Source organism: Pyricularia oryzae, chromosome 4, assembly GCF_000002495.2.
Source record: "Pyricularia oryzae 70-15 chromosome 4, whole genome shotgun sequence".
Lineage (NCBI taxonomy): Eukaryota > Fungi > Ascomycota > Sordariomycetes > Magnaporthales > Pyriculariaceae > Pyricularia > Pyricularia oryzae.
In genome coordinates, this window is record NC_017851.1 from 1,360,482 (window position 1) to 1,377,232 (window position 16,751).

Consider the following 16,751-nt stretch of genomic DNA (forward strand, 5'->3'; position numbering starts at 1 on the left):
CTGTACTCAGCCTGGAGGTAAGCAACGACGACTTTTCCCTATCGGCAATTTCAGCCAACACCACGAATTGTTTCGTCCCTAGATACGCACTCAGTGAAATATATTAACGTGTTCTATTGCACATGAAAGTGACCCATCGATGGTTGGTGCGGAGTCGGAGACGGAGCAAATACAAAAGCTTCAAGTTGTGACGCAAATCAATCAGTTTCTTTACCTTGGGTTGTTGAGATGCGGGGAAATCGAACTTTGTTTGCGCTCCGATTTACTACTTTGCCCCAAACCCAAGGTGCGGAGCCTCGGTAGCTCCTGACGCTTACTCCAACGGACTTTTGGATGAACAAGGCCCAATATGCTGGGTAAGAAACCTCGGCACTGGAGAGCTCTGCATTGTTTGGGTTGATGAGAGAGTTTCATCATTTGCTGGAGCTCATACCAATAATTACACCCAATATTCCCATCATATAGTTAAATTATCACAAAAAATCCTAGCAGCATTACGTGTATTACATCTACTGACATCCATCAAAAAAACATCGGTACCTTTTGATACCAAGCGAACATTACATCGAAAGACCATGGTCCAGCCACGCCGACCAATTAGAATCGCCAATGTCAGCGGCTGTACTGGTGATGGCCCCCTTGCGCTCAGGAGAGCTGTCCGCGAGGGACCGGTCGATGTGATCACGGCCGACTACCTTGCCGAGGCCAACAATGGTAAGGCCCGTAACAGTAGCCGTATGCAAATGCCTATATTGTGGATATGGGCTTAAAACTGCATCCTCGTCGATTATACACAAACACTCACCTGATACATCTACTAATACTCCCTAAACTTCTGCCCCCCCCCCCCATCGCCAGCATGGCTCGCCCTCGAAAAGCGACAAGACCCCAACAAGGGCTACGAGCCGGGCTTCCTCCGCCAGCTGGACCGCGAGACGGCCCACATCATCGCCAAAAATGGCATCAAGGTGGTGCACGACGGCGGCGCGCTGAACCCAGAGAGCATGGCCCGCGAGACCAGGGCGCTTCTCCACTCGTACGGCGTGACGGGCCTCAAGATCGCCTACGTCGACGGCGACAACGTCATGGGCATGCTGGAGCAGCTCAAGGCGCCCGGGAAGGCCGCCAAGCACCTCGACGTCGAGGGAAGGACACTCTCCGACATCGACAAGCCCGTGCTGAGCGCGAATGCGTACGTCGGCATGGGCGGGATCGTGGCTGCATTGAAGTTGGGCGCCGACATTGTCATCTCTGGGAGGTGTTGCGATGCGAGCCCCGTTATGGGTAAGAGGCGTGCCTGCGCAAGAGGTCGCAAAGAAAACCGAGGTGGCAGTGATAAGAAAACCTGCTTTAGTCCTGACGGCATAGCTGATGAGAAAAAATTAATTGCAGGAGCCGCGGCATGGTGGCATAACTGGTCGGAGACCGACTACGACCGCTTGGCCGGTGCACTTATTGCTGGACGTATGCGAGAAGTATTCCCGCGTTTTGCGTTGATCCAGTGCTGGTTGATCAGGTGCCGGACTGAAGCTGACACCATCTGTCATTCTCTATCCCACCTAGACATTATTGAATGTGGATGTTATGCCACAGGCGGTAACTTTTCTGGCTTCAAACATATCCCAGACAACTATGACCAAGGATTTCCAGTTGCCGAGATAGCAAACGATGGTACCTTTGACATCTTGCTGCAGGATGGCGCTAGGGGACTGGTCAGCAAAGATACAGTCACCGCGCAGCTGGTGTATGAGATTCAGGGGCCATTTTACCTCAACCCAGACGCTGTTGCAGATTTGCGAGGTGTCAAAATTAAGGAGAGCGGAAAGAACCGGTAAACCGATACTCCTCCCCACCATCCCAAGAGGCATTTATCCCTTTAACACAAAAGTTTTGCCACAGCGTCACCGTCTCTGGGATAACAGGCTCGCCACCCCCTCCAACTACCAAGCTTGCCATCTGCACGCTGGCCGGCTACCAGCTCGAGATTTATCTCTTTGCATCCGGGCTGGACATACCCGAGAAGCTGGCCTCGCTCCGCAGGCAGCTGGACGAGATCATCGAGAACAGGGCCGACTACACCGTCCTCCGCGTCGACCAGTATGGTGTGCCTCAGCACGACGCCCCTACCGAAGCTCTTGCCACGTGCACATTCCGCGTCTTTGCGCAGGCAGACCGCGCCGAGACGCTGGCCACGCTTCCCAGGACCATCGGAGGCTATACGGTCCTGGGCGGATACTGTGGGATGCACATGTGTCTGGATGTGCGCATGGTAAGGAAGACGTCCTGATTTGAGTTGTGTGACTTGCCGTTGCCTGTAGCAAGTTTCTAGCATAGCTTCTCCCATGCGCTTGCCGGCTCCTGTCAAAGCTGACGCTAGAATGTCACAAACAAACACAGCTCCAACCCAGGCCATATGTCAACTACGAGCCCTTCCTGATCCCCTACACCGACGTCTCCCTCCGGGTGACAGTCGATTCCCAGCCGTCTACGATCGCACGACCACCCCCAAAAACTCAGGCCTTTACATGCCAAATCTCATCCGACTCCCGCGAGCCGCACCGCGCCCTCGCCCACGGCCCGACGGCGCGCGCACACCTGGGCACGCGGGTGCACGCGCGCTCGGGCGACAAGGGCTCCAACGCCAACGTCGGCTTCTGGGTGCTCGAGGACGACGAGTACGAGTGGCTGCGCTCGTTCCTGTCCGTCGCGCGGCTGCGGGTGCTGCTGGGCGACGAGGACCGCGGTGCCAGGTGGGAGATTGAGCGGTTCGAGATCCCGGGCCTCAGGTGCGTGCACTTTCGAGTCATTGGGATCTTGGACGGCGGCATCAGCTCCACTTGGAGACAGGATGGGTTGGCTAAGAGTTTTGGGGAATTTTTGCGTAAGTCTCTTCATCTTTTTCTTTTCCTCATGTTTTTTGCATTTCCGTCGGTCTATCACATACGACCATACCCACTGGAATATACGGGATCCCGTCCGCTCTCCCATAGTCAAACCAGTGAGGGCCGAACTAGTACTCAGGTGGGTGACCACTGGGGAATCCTCGGTGTTATATGTTTTTATTTTTTTGTTCGTGACCCGCTATTTTTATTTTACCAAAGGTACTGGTAGTTCCGGTACCTTTTCTTCTCCATGTATTTGTGGTATGCAGAGAGTAATGGTTTTTTGTCTGCTAAAAATAACCCCCTTTTCTTTCTGTTAATCTTGCCACCGTTTGCGGGGCAATTGCTCGAGAAAGACAGACTCTACATTCTGCAGTTCTAACCAGATTATTGGACAACAAAAGGCGCGAGAGTTGTGGATATGCCGACCAAGTTCCTCGAAAGAGGCATCATTTCCGGTGGACGGGTGGCTGAGCCACCGTCGACAGCCGTGTCTCGTCTGTAGGCTGCCGGCTATGTTTTAAGGGACTCTGTATACACGAATAAGAAAGTCAACTACATAAAATGGTGTTATTGAGACAGTCGCCTAGCCATTATAGGCTAGTTAGGACCTTTGATACAGATTACAGGCTCTGGTCTGCTTCCATTATGCCCTCACCTTGTAACACTGGTCGCCTCTTTGTACTTGTTTCTTCCAACTCTCTACAGTTCTTGTCAGGACGCAGTTGACACCTACCAGTAGAAACCACAGACACAGACATGTGGCCAACGAGCTCTTATCGGCACACGCGAGCGTATATGAAAAATGGTGTAGATTGACAAAGAAGAATCGAAAGATGCAACAAAATAAACCTCAGAAACCAACGAGACCGGCAACAGAATTCTGCGAGGGCTATGCGCGAGACAGCCAGATCTCATGAAAGGAAGAGAAAGAAGTCTATATACAGATTAGCTTTGTTTTTTAAAAAAGAAAAGATGACAAAATTTCCCTGAACCCACCCGCAAACAAAAACAAAACAAAACATAACGTCTATCGTAGCAGATGTGACCCGGCTGGAACGTATTTCTCGATCGAGTTCCCCAAAGATCGCCTGGTACAAGGTCCGCTACGACCAAGGGCGTCAGGGCTAAGGAAGCCAGCTACAGACTCGATGACAAACGCAGTCCAGGCTTCTGAGGTCATCCACATGTTCATTCCCTTGTCATAGGCGGGTGGATCACGCCATGAAGTTCCGGAAAGCCCGGGGGACATTTTCAGAGACATCCTGTCGTCGGTTGCGCTGCCTGCGGTTGCGGAAGTTGTTCTTGCCGAAGTTGCCGCCGAAGTTGCCACCGTTGTTCTGACCACCGTTGTTCTGACCACCGTTGTTCTGACCACCGTTGTTCTGACCACCGTTGTTCTGACCACCGTTGTTCTGACCACCGTTGTTCTGACCACCGTTGTTCTGACCACCGTTGTTCTGGCCGTTGTTGTTCTGGCCATTGTTGTTCTGACCATTGTTGTTCTGGCCATTGTTGTTCTGGCCATTGTTGTTGCCCTGTCCGTTCGCCGTAACTGTAAACTTCTGGCAGTCATCCTGGGACCCACGCTGAGCGACAGGCATAATGACGGGCTGATGGTTGGAGCCCGAGGTCAGGGTGCAGACACGGTAGTTACCGGCCGGGAGACCACCCTCAACCGTCGCGGCCAGCAGACCTTGGCCATTGCCAGCATCGTCAATGCCCTTGAAGAAGGCGAACTGGGTCGGGTCAGGAGGCTGAGTGGGGTTGAGACTGTTGCCCAGATCCTGTACCGTGACGTGAGTGTGACCGATGATCTGCCCCTGGCCGTTGAGCTTTTGCGGAGCCGTATAGTACGTCGCCACAGCGTTGGTGAAGGAGCCAGCCTGCAGGTTGATCGTCTGGACCTGGATCTGGAAATCCTGCCCCTCAGGGATGTTATCGCCCATCTTGGGGTTGATGATGACGCTGGCTACCATGTTCTGCTTGGATGGGATTTGACCCATGGCTGTTTGATTCCATTGGTTAGCTTAAAAAGTCTGGTTGCCAGGTTTGTTTCCAGGAGGACTCACGAATGCCGTTGCAGGATCCATCGACAAGTTGCAGACCGTTGGTAAGTGTCTGGCCGGCACAGAAGTTGATGAAGTTGTTCTGTGAGACGTCGGACTGAGCCTGCGCGTCATTTGCACCTATCGCATCACTGCCATCAAAGAAGGAGCCGGACTGGACTGCGTTTGGTGCCAGCTGTGTAGCATCACCACCGTTGTTATTATTGTTGTTGTTCTGGCCATTGTTGTTGTTGTTGTTGTTCTGAGCCAATGCCAACGTGGAGAAGAGCGCCACAGCGCTGAGAACCTTTCGAGAAACCATCCTGCCCCAGTAGCTGACTCGAGAAAGCGAATGTATGAATGATCCGAAACTATTTTGGATTAAATATATAAAAGAGCGCGTACGAATGGAATGGAATGTGAGATTCACGGTCAACGTGATCTTCTTCTCTTGACTGGCAAGACAGAATAGAAACGAAAATAAAAGAGAGGATGAGAAGAAGAAGGTGGAGAAGAGAACCCAGAACCGAAGGGCAGTCTGGGAGGAAGAGGAGGATATATTGGGTGCGTGACTTTGCCTGCCTGGCCGATCATGGCGCCCAAGAGTATGTAGGGTATAAAATATTTCCGCTTGGCAGTCCGGGCGGCATGACAGGGGAGAAGGAAAGGGCGGCGATCTCCAACGTGTGAACCAGAGACAGCGGGTATTGCGTAGAGACAAGAGAGGGATTTTTTTTCTTCCCAAAGTGGGCGCGTGGGTGATGCATAGGAAGATGGCGATCCCGGCTGCGCATGGAGAGGTTGAAACTGGATGTGCCAGCCGCCCTAAACAGAGCCAAGAACAAGGCCTCTGCAGCACCAAAAGGCTGCGAAAACAATCTGGCTCTGGATGTGACAACGCACGGGTGACAGGGCGGTGCGGCTGATGTTACAGTAAAAGATGTACCCGGAGGTTTTGGCCCACGTTTCTTTGCGACTTGTTGAATGGAAAGAAGTTGCAAGAAGCAACTTACTTGGTGATACGCTCGGCGGTAGCGGTTAAAGGCTGGCCTTGGGAGGATGTGAAGGTGAAGCACGCCTCCTGTGTAGGAGGACGATGAAAATATATGCTGAAGCCTACCGTTACATCCATGTTTATTTGTATTTTCTCTACTGCCGAACACCTCTGGTGTCCGTCTCATGAGCTTCCATCCGGTAAGACGTCGATGACTGTATCCTGCCAGCTATTCATGTTACCACGTCTGCCAGGGCCAAACCTAGAATGAGATTAATTCTAGAACCTGGGATACCTTGGACTTCAACCGGGCGGCCAGATAAAGCTCCATATGAAAAGCCTCCGAAAACGTGGGGATATAAATAAGCTTATGTGTGTAGCATACTGACTGCAGGGTCGTCCTGGGGACTCGACAGAATAGATCCAGTTCTAGTCTATCGAGCCCTATAAGGTTTGGTGCCGATCGACATGTTCGGACGAGTTCCTGTAGGAGCTCAATAGAGAGGCCAGGCAGTTTGGTTGGGTGGGAGCAGTGCGCAAGGGTAAGGATAAAACCGCCAATGAAACCCAACCCCTTGTGCTACTGGGCCGGGTCCATGGTGGTCATAAACTCGAAACTTGATCACATCGGTTCCGGTCATCATCCATGAACAAAACCAAGTCTTGGCGTACGAAGGCATTGTCTGGGCTTTGGAATTTGATTGAAATTTTTTGTCCAGGAGAAAGCCTTCTCCAAACATTGATTCCGAGAAAGCGCGCACGTTTGGTACGATCCATTGTCAAATTTGATGACATGGCTTTGAATCGCCAAAATTTGAAGAGGAAAACGCATGGATGAACAAACCAGCCAGCAGGTCTTGAGGTAGAGTGGCTGTTCGAGACTGCCTCAATATCCGACAGGGCTTTAGTTCAAGGCGCGATCTAAAATCAGGGCGCCATTTGATGTAAACGACAGACGTTTGCACCGCAGCTGGTGTACTGTACGGTGTTGGTTCGTTGAGGGGTTCGTTTGCCTGTCCCGGATGGCGGGTGACAGGGTTTGATCACCCGGCAGTCGAAACACCGAGCAGTATGAGAAGTAAAGAAAGGGAAGGGAGCTTAGGGCCGTCAAAATAACAGAAAAAAAAAACCAATACTTGTAGGATGTGCTGTGCCTGCAACGTCAGCAACTGTCATCAATAATAGGCAGGTAAGCAATAAAGGTGGTTTGACGTCTTTGGACGTGAAGTACTTTTACAAAGTATTAAACAAGCTGCAGCGACAACGACCAAGCTAAGAGGAAGACACATGTACTGTACCGTAGTCTCTGACAAACCCCATGAATTGCACCTGCAGTAATGGAACTCACCCTCGATCGGCTGATTGGTTGTCGGACCAGTTTGTGCTCTCAAAACGCAAAAGGAGCTAGTTCTAGTATCGCGCAGTGTTTCCTGCGATGCAACTAAAGGGCGTTGGCACCGAGTTGAACCAAGATTGATCAAGTCGCACATGGGATCAGTAGCAGACAGTCCAGTGATCACCAAGTGGTGGGGAGGAAGGTCCGGGCCGGCCTCTACCGTGATGTCCCCGCTGGCCCACTCCACCTTTTGCGGTGCGGCACCGCGTAGTTACCTAGGTACCTTAGGGACCTAGTGTTTCTCTTCACACCGACCAATCTGATCTCATCACCTTAACTAGTTCTACGGAGTAATTACGTTGCAATTACTGCGATTACTTTTATACCGCAGGCACAAATGGGGCGGTATTAAAAATTCAGCCTAATTTTCGTCTTACAAATAAACAATCGGGAAGGCAAAATTCGGAACGCCGTAACTATGTACTCCGAGTCCCCGTCGGCTGGTATAGCAGCGCCGTGTGTATCACTTGTTGAACGCAAGAAAATGCGACCGATGCGGTATGTGGACCCTTCAAATTCAAAAGGCAGAACCCTTAATCTTTACTTCGCACTTCTCAATTAGGGTATCTGGCCGCTTGCAGAAAAAAAAAAAAAAAAACCTAGCCAAGCAACTAAAATTTTTGGTAGCCGACCACATAGATGGGACTATTCGCGCTAAGGCGTTGACGAGTGAATGAATTGATTCCACAGAAGGACAAAAAAAAAAAAAAAAAAAAAGTAACTCGGGAGCTCCATGGACTCTTTCTATCCTGGCGGATCCTGTGATCAATAGAGCTTTACTGTAAATTCCGTCGGTGTCCGGGTTACCTGGGCTGGAAAGATAACCGAAAATTTTCATCTCATCATGCAGTGAGCAGAGTCATAAAGCCCGCATGGAGCCCACATCTTTGCCCACGCATCGAGCATCAGCATCCACTTGCCCGCCCTCCTGGAAACAAAACTTTCAGCCATTCGACTCGCCAGATAACTTCCAATCAACCCTGGTGCTGTTACCAGCTGTTCCGCTCAGCTCAAAAAAACTCGTGCGCCACCAAAGAATATCAGTTCAGCACTATCTCCGGAAACTTTTGAAGAGGCATCTCGGCTCAACAGCATATAATAAAAATGGCTACATCACCCACAGAACAGCGTGCTGGAAAGCGTCCACGTAAGTTTTGACCCCAAAACTCCCAATTGCGATCGGAAAGCTTGTCTGCAGCTCTGCAATGTCCCAAGTCAACGACCTACTTTGGCTGCGAGTATAAAATCTGTAGTCATTCCAAGAGACCAACAAGGCATCCCATCCATTCGCTTGAAGCGGAAAATCGCATGACTATTTCCGAGGGAGAGCGATCTGGATGCATACTTCTTTCGGGGTTTTGCATTTCCCCGCCATCGTGTCTGCCTCGATACAACTTATCATAATATCGGGGTAAAAACAAACTGGCGGGGCCTTTTGCTTTTTGACCACTCGCCAAGACGCAAGCAAGGCTGCTCTTGAACGGTGTTCGTATCGGAGTTGAGACAGAGCAGACGAAACTTTTTTTTTCCCCCGAGCCTTGACTGACGCTGCATCTGTTTGTCTCTTTTCAAACATGGCAGGAACCCAATCGCTTCCTCCCCCAGAGCTCCCGCAGCTGGTGGCCGAGCAGCACCAGCCCATTCCCTCCTCCGACAAAGATTCCCGCCGCCTGATTGTCGTCCTCTCCAATGCAAGCCTGGAAACCTATAAGGCCTCGCACTCGGCGGGCCCCAACCGCATGGGTGCCGCCCCGCGAGAAGAGAAGTACTCTCTGCTCAACAGCGACGAGCACATCGGCGTCATGCGCAAGATGAATCGCGATATCAGCGATGCCCGTCCCGATATCACTCACCAGGTCTGCGCTCTTTCAACCTGTGCTGCATTTGCATCCAACATGCATGCCGGAGTAGTCCCATTGAAGATATTTGGCTAACCCTGTCCACGAAATCGCGCCCATCGCCGGTACTCGTATGCTCTTCTATATAGTGCCTACTTACACTGCTTGACTCGCCTATAAACAAGGCGGGCAAGTTGCAAATCTACATCCAGACCGCCAAGGGTGTCCTCATTGAGGTGTCCCCCTCGGTCCGCATCCCGCGAACATTTAAGCGCTTTGCTGGACTGATGGTCCAGCTTCTGCATCGCCTGTCCATCAGGTCGACCAACTCGCAGGAGAAGCTCCTGCGCGTGATTCAGAACCCCATAACCGACCACCTGCCACCCCACTGCCGCAAGGTAACGCTCAGCTTCGATGCCCCCGTCGTTCGGGTCAGGGACTACATCGACAGCCTGGACTCCAAGGAGAGCATATGCGTCTTTGTGGGTGCCATGGCAAAGGGTGCCGATAACTTTGCCGACGAGTACGTGGACGAGAAGATCGGTATCAGCCATTACAGCTTGTCAGCTAGCGTTGCTTGCAGCAAATTCTGCCACGCCGCCGAGGACTGCTGGGACATTCTATAAGGGAAAAGAAACCAGTGTCCCGCTAGCCAGCCAACCACCCAGCCGAAGCGATGACGTAAAGTTTTCGTGGAGTTACTCCGTTGCGGATGTATGAGGCGAAGGTGGCCAGGTCAAACTCCCACTGGATGATTAGGGAGGTATCTTCTTTTTTTCCTTGCTCTGTCCCTTCCCCAATCTTCGACTTGAGAAGGACCAGGACCGCCAAGGCTCAGGGCCGTGATACAACATCGCGGGCTGACGGGCAAAGGCAAAGTTCTCGGTATACTTGGGGTTGTCTGTTCTTTGCGCTTTCGCTGTTTTTACAACCAAAACATTCGGGCGTTCAACAACGGATCCCCAAGACGCTTTCAAGTGTCTGATGTTGCTGCCAGCTCAACACGGCCAACACTATTTCCTTTGTACACTTGCCATATGTTTTCCCTTTGCCTCATTCGTTTGCGATCGTGAACACTGTAAAGACCCCACATCCTGCCAAAGCTGAGGGCGAGCTTGACACACAACCATCTGCCTGATACTGGCATGTTTGTCCTAGTGAGGTCTCAACGGCACGGTTGATATTTGGTGGCCAGTTCAGAAGATAGGAGTTGGGTCAGCATTGTGCACTTGCATCAGCATTTTCTCCCCGGAGACTAGTGTACACGGAGTGGAAATCTGGGTCTGTTCACAGAACCACCGAAGACCACCGGGTCAGGTGCCGGAGGGACTTTCTAGGGTGGAGCTACGGAGTTCTGGGGATGCGATACTGAAATGGCGGTGGACAGATGGGATTTTGTGTTACTTGCTTTCTCTGTGTGCAGGCCGTTCTGGGCCCGCAGAGATGACTTGTCACGCTCAATGTGGTCAAAGAGTTGGAAAGAAAGAAGTGTCGTTGCGAAGGGAGCAATCTTGGGTATCCTGTAACATTACAACGCCAACAAAAAATAATTAAAAAGGGTATGACGAGAAAGCGAGAAAGCAACAACGCAAAGCGTTTCGCGAAAGCATCACCAAGTCTGACGTCGATAGGGAGCTTTGGCCGCTTCAGGGACTCTCGATTGCATCACACAGCGGCTCAATCATCCTCTGGCACGACGACACCTATGGCATCATGCAGTTGTCCGTGCTGCAAGTAGCTGAAAGAGGAAGCAGAAGCAAGCACTGCGGCCCAGCGGGTGGTTGGGCTTGTGGCGCCTAAACAATCAAAGCGTACTTGGGGACCCAGTATTTTCTTTCCAAAGGCAGTTCTTGGTCACGATGTCTGTTTTTATTTTATTCTTTCTGTCTCCATTGCTTTTACATTCTACTGCAAACTGGACGTAATATCAGCCCAAAAGTGCCGTTGCAGAAATGCATGCTATTTTATTAGCTTATATCCTGGCTGGGCTGCAGCAGAGACATGTAGCAAAAAGTCACGCGCCTATCCTCGTACATATACAAGGGGACTGGCGGACGGAATACCGATGGCTTTACTATTCATGATGGTCCAACAAACACCAAGCCTAGACGCTTCTATGGGGTTTTTTTTAATCATTCATTTATTTATTTTTCTTGCCACGCGTATATTATGAGAATAGGAAAAAACCTCGCGACGGGATGCGACCTGTCCCAAGACGGCGCAGACAGGAACCAAAAGCTATTGGCCCAGTGAGAGCCAACAGGAACCTATGGATGGCAGCAAACACAGATCTACTTGGTGACTGGGTGTGGCAATGTGCATTTCAACCACACCTTCCTGACGGGCGGAATCAGAGCCGACGAGTGGACAGGTGTGTGCGACGACAGGTGAGTGGTGATGACTGATGATGTTAGTAGTCAAGTCTAGACATCTTAGGCCGTCTGGTATTCGTTTCCCCTTGACCCCCGCGCGGGGAACTTTGAACACGATTGGAGAAACACATCAAACAGGCCAAAACGAATTAAATGTGCTGCCGCCCGTTCACCAGAAAGACAAATTTGCTCGTCACTGGCCCTTGTCACGTCACACACACACACACACACACGTCTTATCACGACAGCTCATTGCCAGGCGCGAGGCGAGGCGCACCATCGAAATGGCTGGGCGTTAATTAAAGAAACCCCGTATTTGGCGTAAGCGGCACAAATCGGGATAATGACACATACGTGTACGGAGTATGTATGCATGGCCCGTCCTCATGCTTTATCGAATGCAAGAGAAAACAAAAGTTTGATAAGCAAACCCCTTCTAGACTTGTTCTATTTTTCTTTCTTTTCTTACCGGCACTCTATTCGCTTTTCCCGGGAAACCACGTCGTTCAAAGCCGCATCATCTATGGGGCATTTGCAAGATATGGCAAGTAATTACATACCTACCTACCCAAGCAGAAAAGTAATCACCAATAAAGAGCCGGGCCAAGCGTCTTGGGTTTTGTTGATCGAAATTCACCCATAACTCGGCCGGCCGGCCTTTTTTGCTAGAACTAAGTTTCCAGTCGGGGGGTTTGTTTCATTCCCAAGAGGTCCAGAGTCCAACGGGCCGGCCTGCAAAGGATCCCTGACCAACGGAATTGTTTCCAAAGACTTCTACAGAACCCATCGTCGCGCATCAAAATAGATACGTGGCAGGGTCCCTTTGCGCCCTTACAGGGCCACCTTTGCCGGCTCAGAGTGGTCGCAGGCCCCGCCGCCGGTTTGCCCGCTTGGTTGTTTAGTGCCTGCTGCTTTGCTTGCTTGCTGCCTTTTTTTTATTATTTCTGCCTTGTTGGCAGTGCTTCGGGTGGGCTTAGTGTGTACATTTCCGAGTTTGCAGAAAAGACGGATCCCTCGAAACTGACTTGCTCTCCGCTTCTTTTTCGGCCTATTTCCTCTCTCCCCCCGTTCCCCCGCCGACGTGCCCTCGTCAACGTCAACGGGCGGTGATTGGGGGCGACAGGGCAGAATCGTCGAATGGGATCAGGATCGATGGGGCGGGCTTCTTTTTTTGTTCCTTTCGCTCTCTCTCTCCCTCTCTCTCTCTGTGCCAAGTTGGGCATTCCTGCTGGCATTTACTTTTCCTCGGCCCGCCTCCCAAGCCTTCCTCCGTGCTGAACACCCCCCCAGCCTGAAAAGAAGTCGGTGAGGACAATCCCCCAGCCCCCGGGACGATCCAAAGGGCTGGGTTTTGACGGTGAACGTGATATTTACGGATAGGTAGAATGCTAGTTTTGTCAGAGACGGGGCTTGTGGTTATTTTGTGCTCGGCTGTGCAAGCGAAAGTAATTGTTTACATTTGTATTTTTAGTTATGCTGGTTCTTCGTAAGGAGCCAAGTCGATGTAAAGCGACACCTAGGCTTTGACGACCCAATCTGGCAAGCAGCGGCCCCTAGCAAAAGACTCCGTTCTTGTGCAGCAAAAACGGGCGACGACAACATCATCACAAATTATCGGATCGCATTTCCAATTCCGCTGCAGGCTGACGACCCTGTCTGCGGATACCCAGGTCAATTCTTGTCCTTAGTTTGGAAGTGAGGCTTGCAGCTTGCTCGAGCAGTCTGATCCTTCCTTTTTCATCCTCCCAGAAACAACAGACCTATTATTATTATACGCCGTACAATACAATACCTTGATTTGCCTGCCTGGCCGTGCAGTGGATTGCAGCGTAGTGCATTCATTCACTCATTCATTTGGTCAGTGTAGTACCATCAGTAAGTAGTAGTAAGCTGGACCGTACCCCTTCAACCAGGCCCAAGGTACACCTTTTGGCTGGACTTGGACTTGGGCTGACTTTCGGTACTTTTGCTCAATCCGAATCAAGTTCCTCGACTAATTAGGTACGGCTGTGCTTTCAATTTTCCGATGTGCCTATAATATTCTGGCATAAGCGGAGGAATCTCAGCTCCAGATCATCCATAAATCCTAACGCAAAAGGCTATTGGAGGCTGGCCCCATCCACTACATCAATCAATCAACCCCACTCGCACAAGGGATTGGCAGCTGCGTGGCAGTGGCATATCATCCATCTTGAGCACGACCGTTTCGATCGTCTGTAGTTCGTCCTGTGAACCTGTGCAGGTACCGTGCCTATAAGCGCACTCCCTCGACCTGGTTTCCTGCACACCAGCCTGGCAGCATAACGAATGTGAAAGCGACACACCGCAAGAAGCACAAAGCGACGGGCACCTGCTGTGAGCGTGGGCTTCTCTCTGCTTGATCGAAGCGGGGGGTTTTATGCTCTCTTATTCCATTAAAAATCACCCCACAGCTCTCCATTTCTGATTCGCCCTGTTTTCGGTTCCAAGCAGACTAGAAGACCTTCGACCACCACCATCATTCGTATACCGGTAGTTGGGGTGGGAGTACTTGAATCAGGGATGCCGCATCTGCACTTTTGAACATTCCAAATCTCCCCTCGCCATCAAAACCTCCCGGTCAACTTTATTACGGAGTATATGTTTTGTGAAACCATCATAAAGCTGAATCCCTGAAGTTTTGTTTCTTGCGCCAATCAGAATCAGCCCTGCATCTTCGCACTCACTTGTCACCGACAACGACCAGGGTCCACCCCCAAAAACGAGCTAAAGAAACAACACCCTCCTTCGGTTTAACCGGCGGCCTCTTTGCGCTTTGGCAAGCTAAGCAATACGTCAACCGCCCACGCCTCTTTTCAAGCAAGTGGACAGTCCACATCGACTGGGACACTATTCTTTTTTTCGCCTCTCTAAAAGTCCAGCCTCTGTTATTGAGCTTCGGTTCCCCTGAACCAAACCTGCTGGAGCTCACCGCACTTTCGGTCCAGGCAGTGCGAGATCCATCCATTGAATCTGTGTCAGGTCCCCTAAAAAGCTGGCTTCTAACCTGACAAAACCTCTCCGTCTTGCTCCTGTTAGGTACGTACGCGCCGCCCCACTGTGGCCGTCGATCGCGGGAGGGCCTGCTTGATTGGCCCCTCTAGCCATCTTGGCAACCCACTTGGAAACCCACCCCCTTTCCCGTTACAAGCGTTGGCAGCACGAGACTGACGAGTCCCTAGCACGCGCCACAGTGAACCGAGACAGATAAGATATCAAGTGGTCTTGATCCTGGTCTGGTGAACTACAATCCATCATCACCACAGTCGAAAGTATATCATGGAGGTTGTCTACGTCCAACCTCAAGATTACTCGGCATATCACTCTGGCGACACCATACGTACAACCCAATCCACCGAAGACGAGGTCAACAGAATAATGGATTGGAATTATGGCCTCGCCAAGACTGATGCCCCTCGGAGCGTCTACAGTGGTGGCGGCACAAGGACCACCCTAACCCACCGCCCGCGCTATGTCGACATGGCCGATGACCCAATCCTATTGCGCCGCAGCGTCACAACCTCGACGATAATAGAAGGATCGCCATTTGCCTCATCATCGGGATCGCCGCCAAAGGCGGATAGCAGCATCTCGGCCTCGTCGGCCGGCATGTATGGTCTCTTGGGCGCTGCTGTTGGCGCTGCCGCCGGAGCTGCAATGACCTATGGCATGATGACTAAGGACCGGTCGCAGGCCCCACGTCAAGAGTTTGGCTCTGATAGTGGTCCCGTCCCTTCTGTTCAGAGGAGGAGCACTTTTCCTGAACAAAAAGTCAACTTTACAACAGCTCCTCAATATCACCACCCACCACCACCAATGCCTGGTCAGCGCTATGTCGAGCTCGAGCGTACAGTTGAAAAGATACGGTACCCGGAGGATTTTGCCACCAATGGCCACTACCCTCACCCGCCCGCATACATGGCGCGGTACAGCCAGGCCGGGGGCCCCTCAAGTAAAAAGGGAGATGTGTTTGACGACAGCAAAAGCCGCTACTCGTCTTCTTCCAAGTACCGCGGCGACCGCCTCATCCGCGAACCCCCAGCCGTGGGACAAGTGCCCCTCCTCTTGACTGAGGCAGAGCACCGCAGCCATGTCGGCTCTTCCATCTCAAGGCACAGCACAGTGAAGCCGCCGCCATCGGAGCAGCGCAGCTACGTCGGCTCCAAGTACGCCCCCAGTACCAAGCCACCTCCCGCGGCTCCCAACCCACCACCTCCAATGTCCACCACGCGCCGCAGCGCATATGAGAGTGCCACAGACCGTGACACATATGTCTCTGCGCGCAGTCATCGCTCCACTAGCACCCTCCGCGCCGACCCCGTGTCGCGCCCCGAGCCCGAGGTTTATGGCTCTTATCCGCCCCCGGCCGGCTCGAGCAGAGGTCCGAGAGCAGCCAGCAGGGCCAAGTCGTCGTCCACAATACGCGGACGGGATCGCGACCTCAACGAGACGCCAAAGGACCGCTCTCACAGCCGCGCCTCCACCAAGTTTGAGCGCCAGTTCCCCATGCCCAACAATCCCGTCGCGCGTCACTACCCGCTCCCACCCTCTCACGACGGCAGGAGTCTCTACTCGGAGGTGCCGCCCCCGAAGAAGAGCCACCGGTCATCTTCTGGACGCAAGAGCCACCACCGCGACTCCCAGCCGCTGACGCGCAGCGCCCTCGACGACAATGATCGTGCGACCTGGGAGGAGTGGGACGAGGATGACGATGACGCGGTCAGCCTGGCCCCGAGCGATAGCATCAGCTGCGTTGGCAGTAAAAAGAGTAGTCGGTCGCGCCGCTGAGCGTTGACCCAGATCCAGTGTCCATAGGAGCAAGCAGGCGAGTAGAGCACCGCCTGTCTAGCGCTCCCCGAGGCGGTTGCTTTTTTTTTTTTTTTTTTTGAGGAACTCGCATGTCATTATGAAACTTTACGATTTTTCCACATTGCTTTCTTTTCATACTTGTTACGATATGTCTTACATCTATCTACCTTTACCATTTTTTTCCCCTTTGTTACCTGTTTCTTGGTCTACTTTTACATTCTTTTGATTTTTGATTTTCCTTTTTTTGTTTTCAGAATGGCATAAATGTGGTGTTAGGGATGGATGTTAAGTACCAGATGTGTTCCCACAAGGGCAATTCGAGATATGACGCACGCTGTTTGAGATCAGCACAGGCGAAATAGACGTGAAGCATGAACAACGAGAACAGTGACGA

At 51.8% G+C, this 16,751-nt stretch overlaps 4 protein-coding genes and 1 non-coding gene across 5 annotated transcripts; 4 read left to right on the forward strand and 1 right to left on the reverse strand.

Moving 5' to 3' along the window:
• Nucleotides 1–360: 360 nt before the first annotated feature.
• MGG_15282 (uncharacterized protein) lies at nt 361–3,537 on the forward strand. Its single transcript, XM_003716272.1, has 7 exons — nt 361–714; nt 859–1,284; nt 1,393–1,464; nt 1,564–1,831; nt 1,900–2,269; nt 2,398–2,881; nt 3,287–3,537. Exons 1-7 carry the CDS (start codon nt 576–578, stop codon nt 3,385–3,387), a joined length of 1,860 nt encoding a protein of 619 aa, XP_003716320.1. The 5' UTR covers nt 361–575; the 3' UTR covers nt 3,388–3,537.
• On the forward strand, nt 2,943–3,058 carry MGG_20343. Its single transcript, XR_001729798.1, has one exon. It is a non-coding gene; the product is annotated as a 5S ribosomal RNA (ribosomal RNA).
• Nucleotides 3,538–3,663: 126 nt separating the features above from the next.
• Nucleotides 3,664–6,062, reverse strand: MGG_03588 (uncharacterized protein; the record flags this gene model as incomplete). Its single annotated transcript, XM_003716273.1, has 3 exons — nt 3,664–4,890; nt 4,955–5,301; nt 5,944–6,062. The coding sequence occupies 3 exons, from the start codon at nt 6,060–6,062 to the stop codon at nt 4,100–4,102; spliced, it is 1,257 nt and encodes a 418-aa protein (XP_003716321.1). The 3' UTR covers nt 3,664–4,099.
• A 2,160-nt stretch (nt 6,063–8,222) lies between these two features.
• MGG_03587 (essential for mitotic growth 1) lies at nt 8,223–10,829 on the forward strand. The gene is made up of 3 exons (XM_003716274.1): nt 8,223–8,467; nt 8,902–9,176; nt 9,308–10,829. Exons 1-3 carry the CDS (start codon nt 8,425–8,427, stop codon nt 9,782–9,784), a joined length of 795 nt encoding a protein of 264 aa, XP_003716322.1. The 5' UTR covers nt 8,223–8,424; the 3' UTR covers nt 9,785–10,829.
• Nucleotides 10,830–13,998: 3,169 nt separating this feature from the next.
• Nucleotides 13,999–16,440, forward strand: MGG_03586 (uncharacterized protein). Its single transcript, XM_003716275.1, has 2 exons — nt 13,999–14,587; nt 14,731–16,440. The coding sequence occupies exon 2, from the start codon at nt 14,828–14,830 to the stop codon at nt 16,334–16,336; it is 1,509 nt and encodes a 502-aa protein (XP_003716323.1). The 5' UTR covers nt 13,999–14,587; nt 14,731–14,827; the 3' UTR covers nt 16,337–16,440.
• The last annotated feature ends 311 nt before the right edge of the window (nt 16,441–16,751 follow it).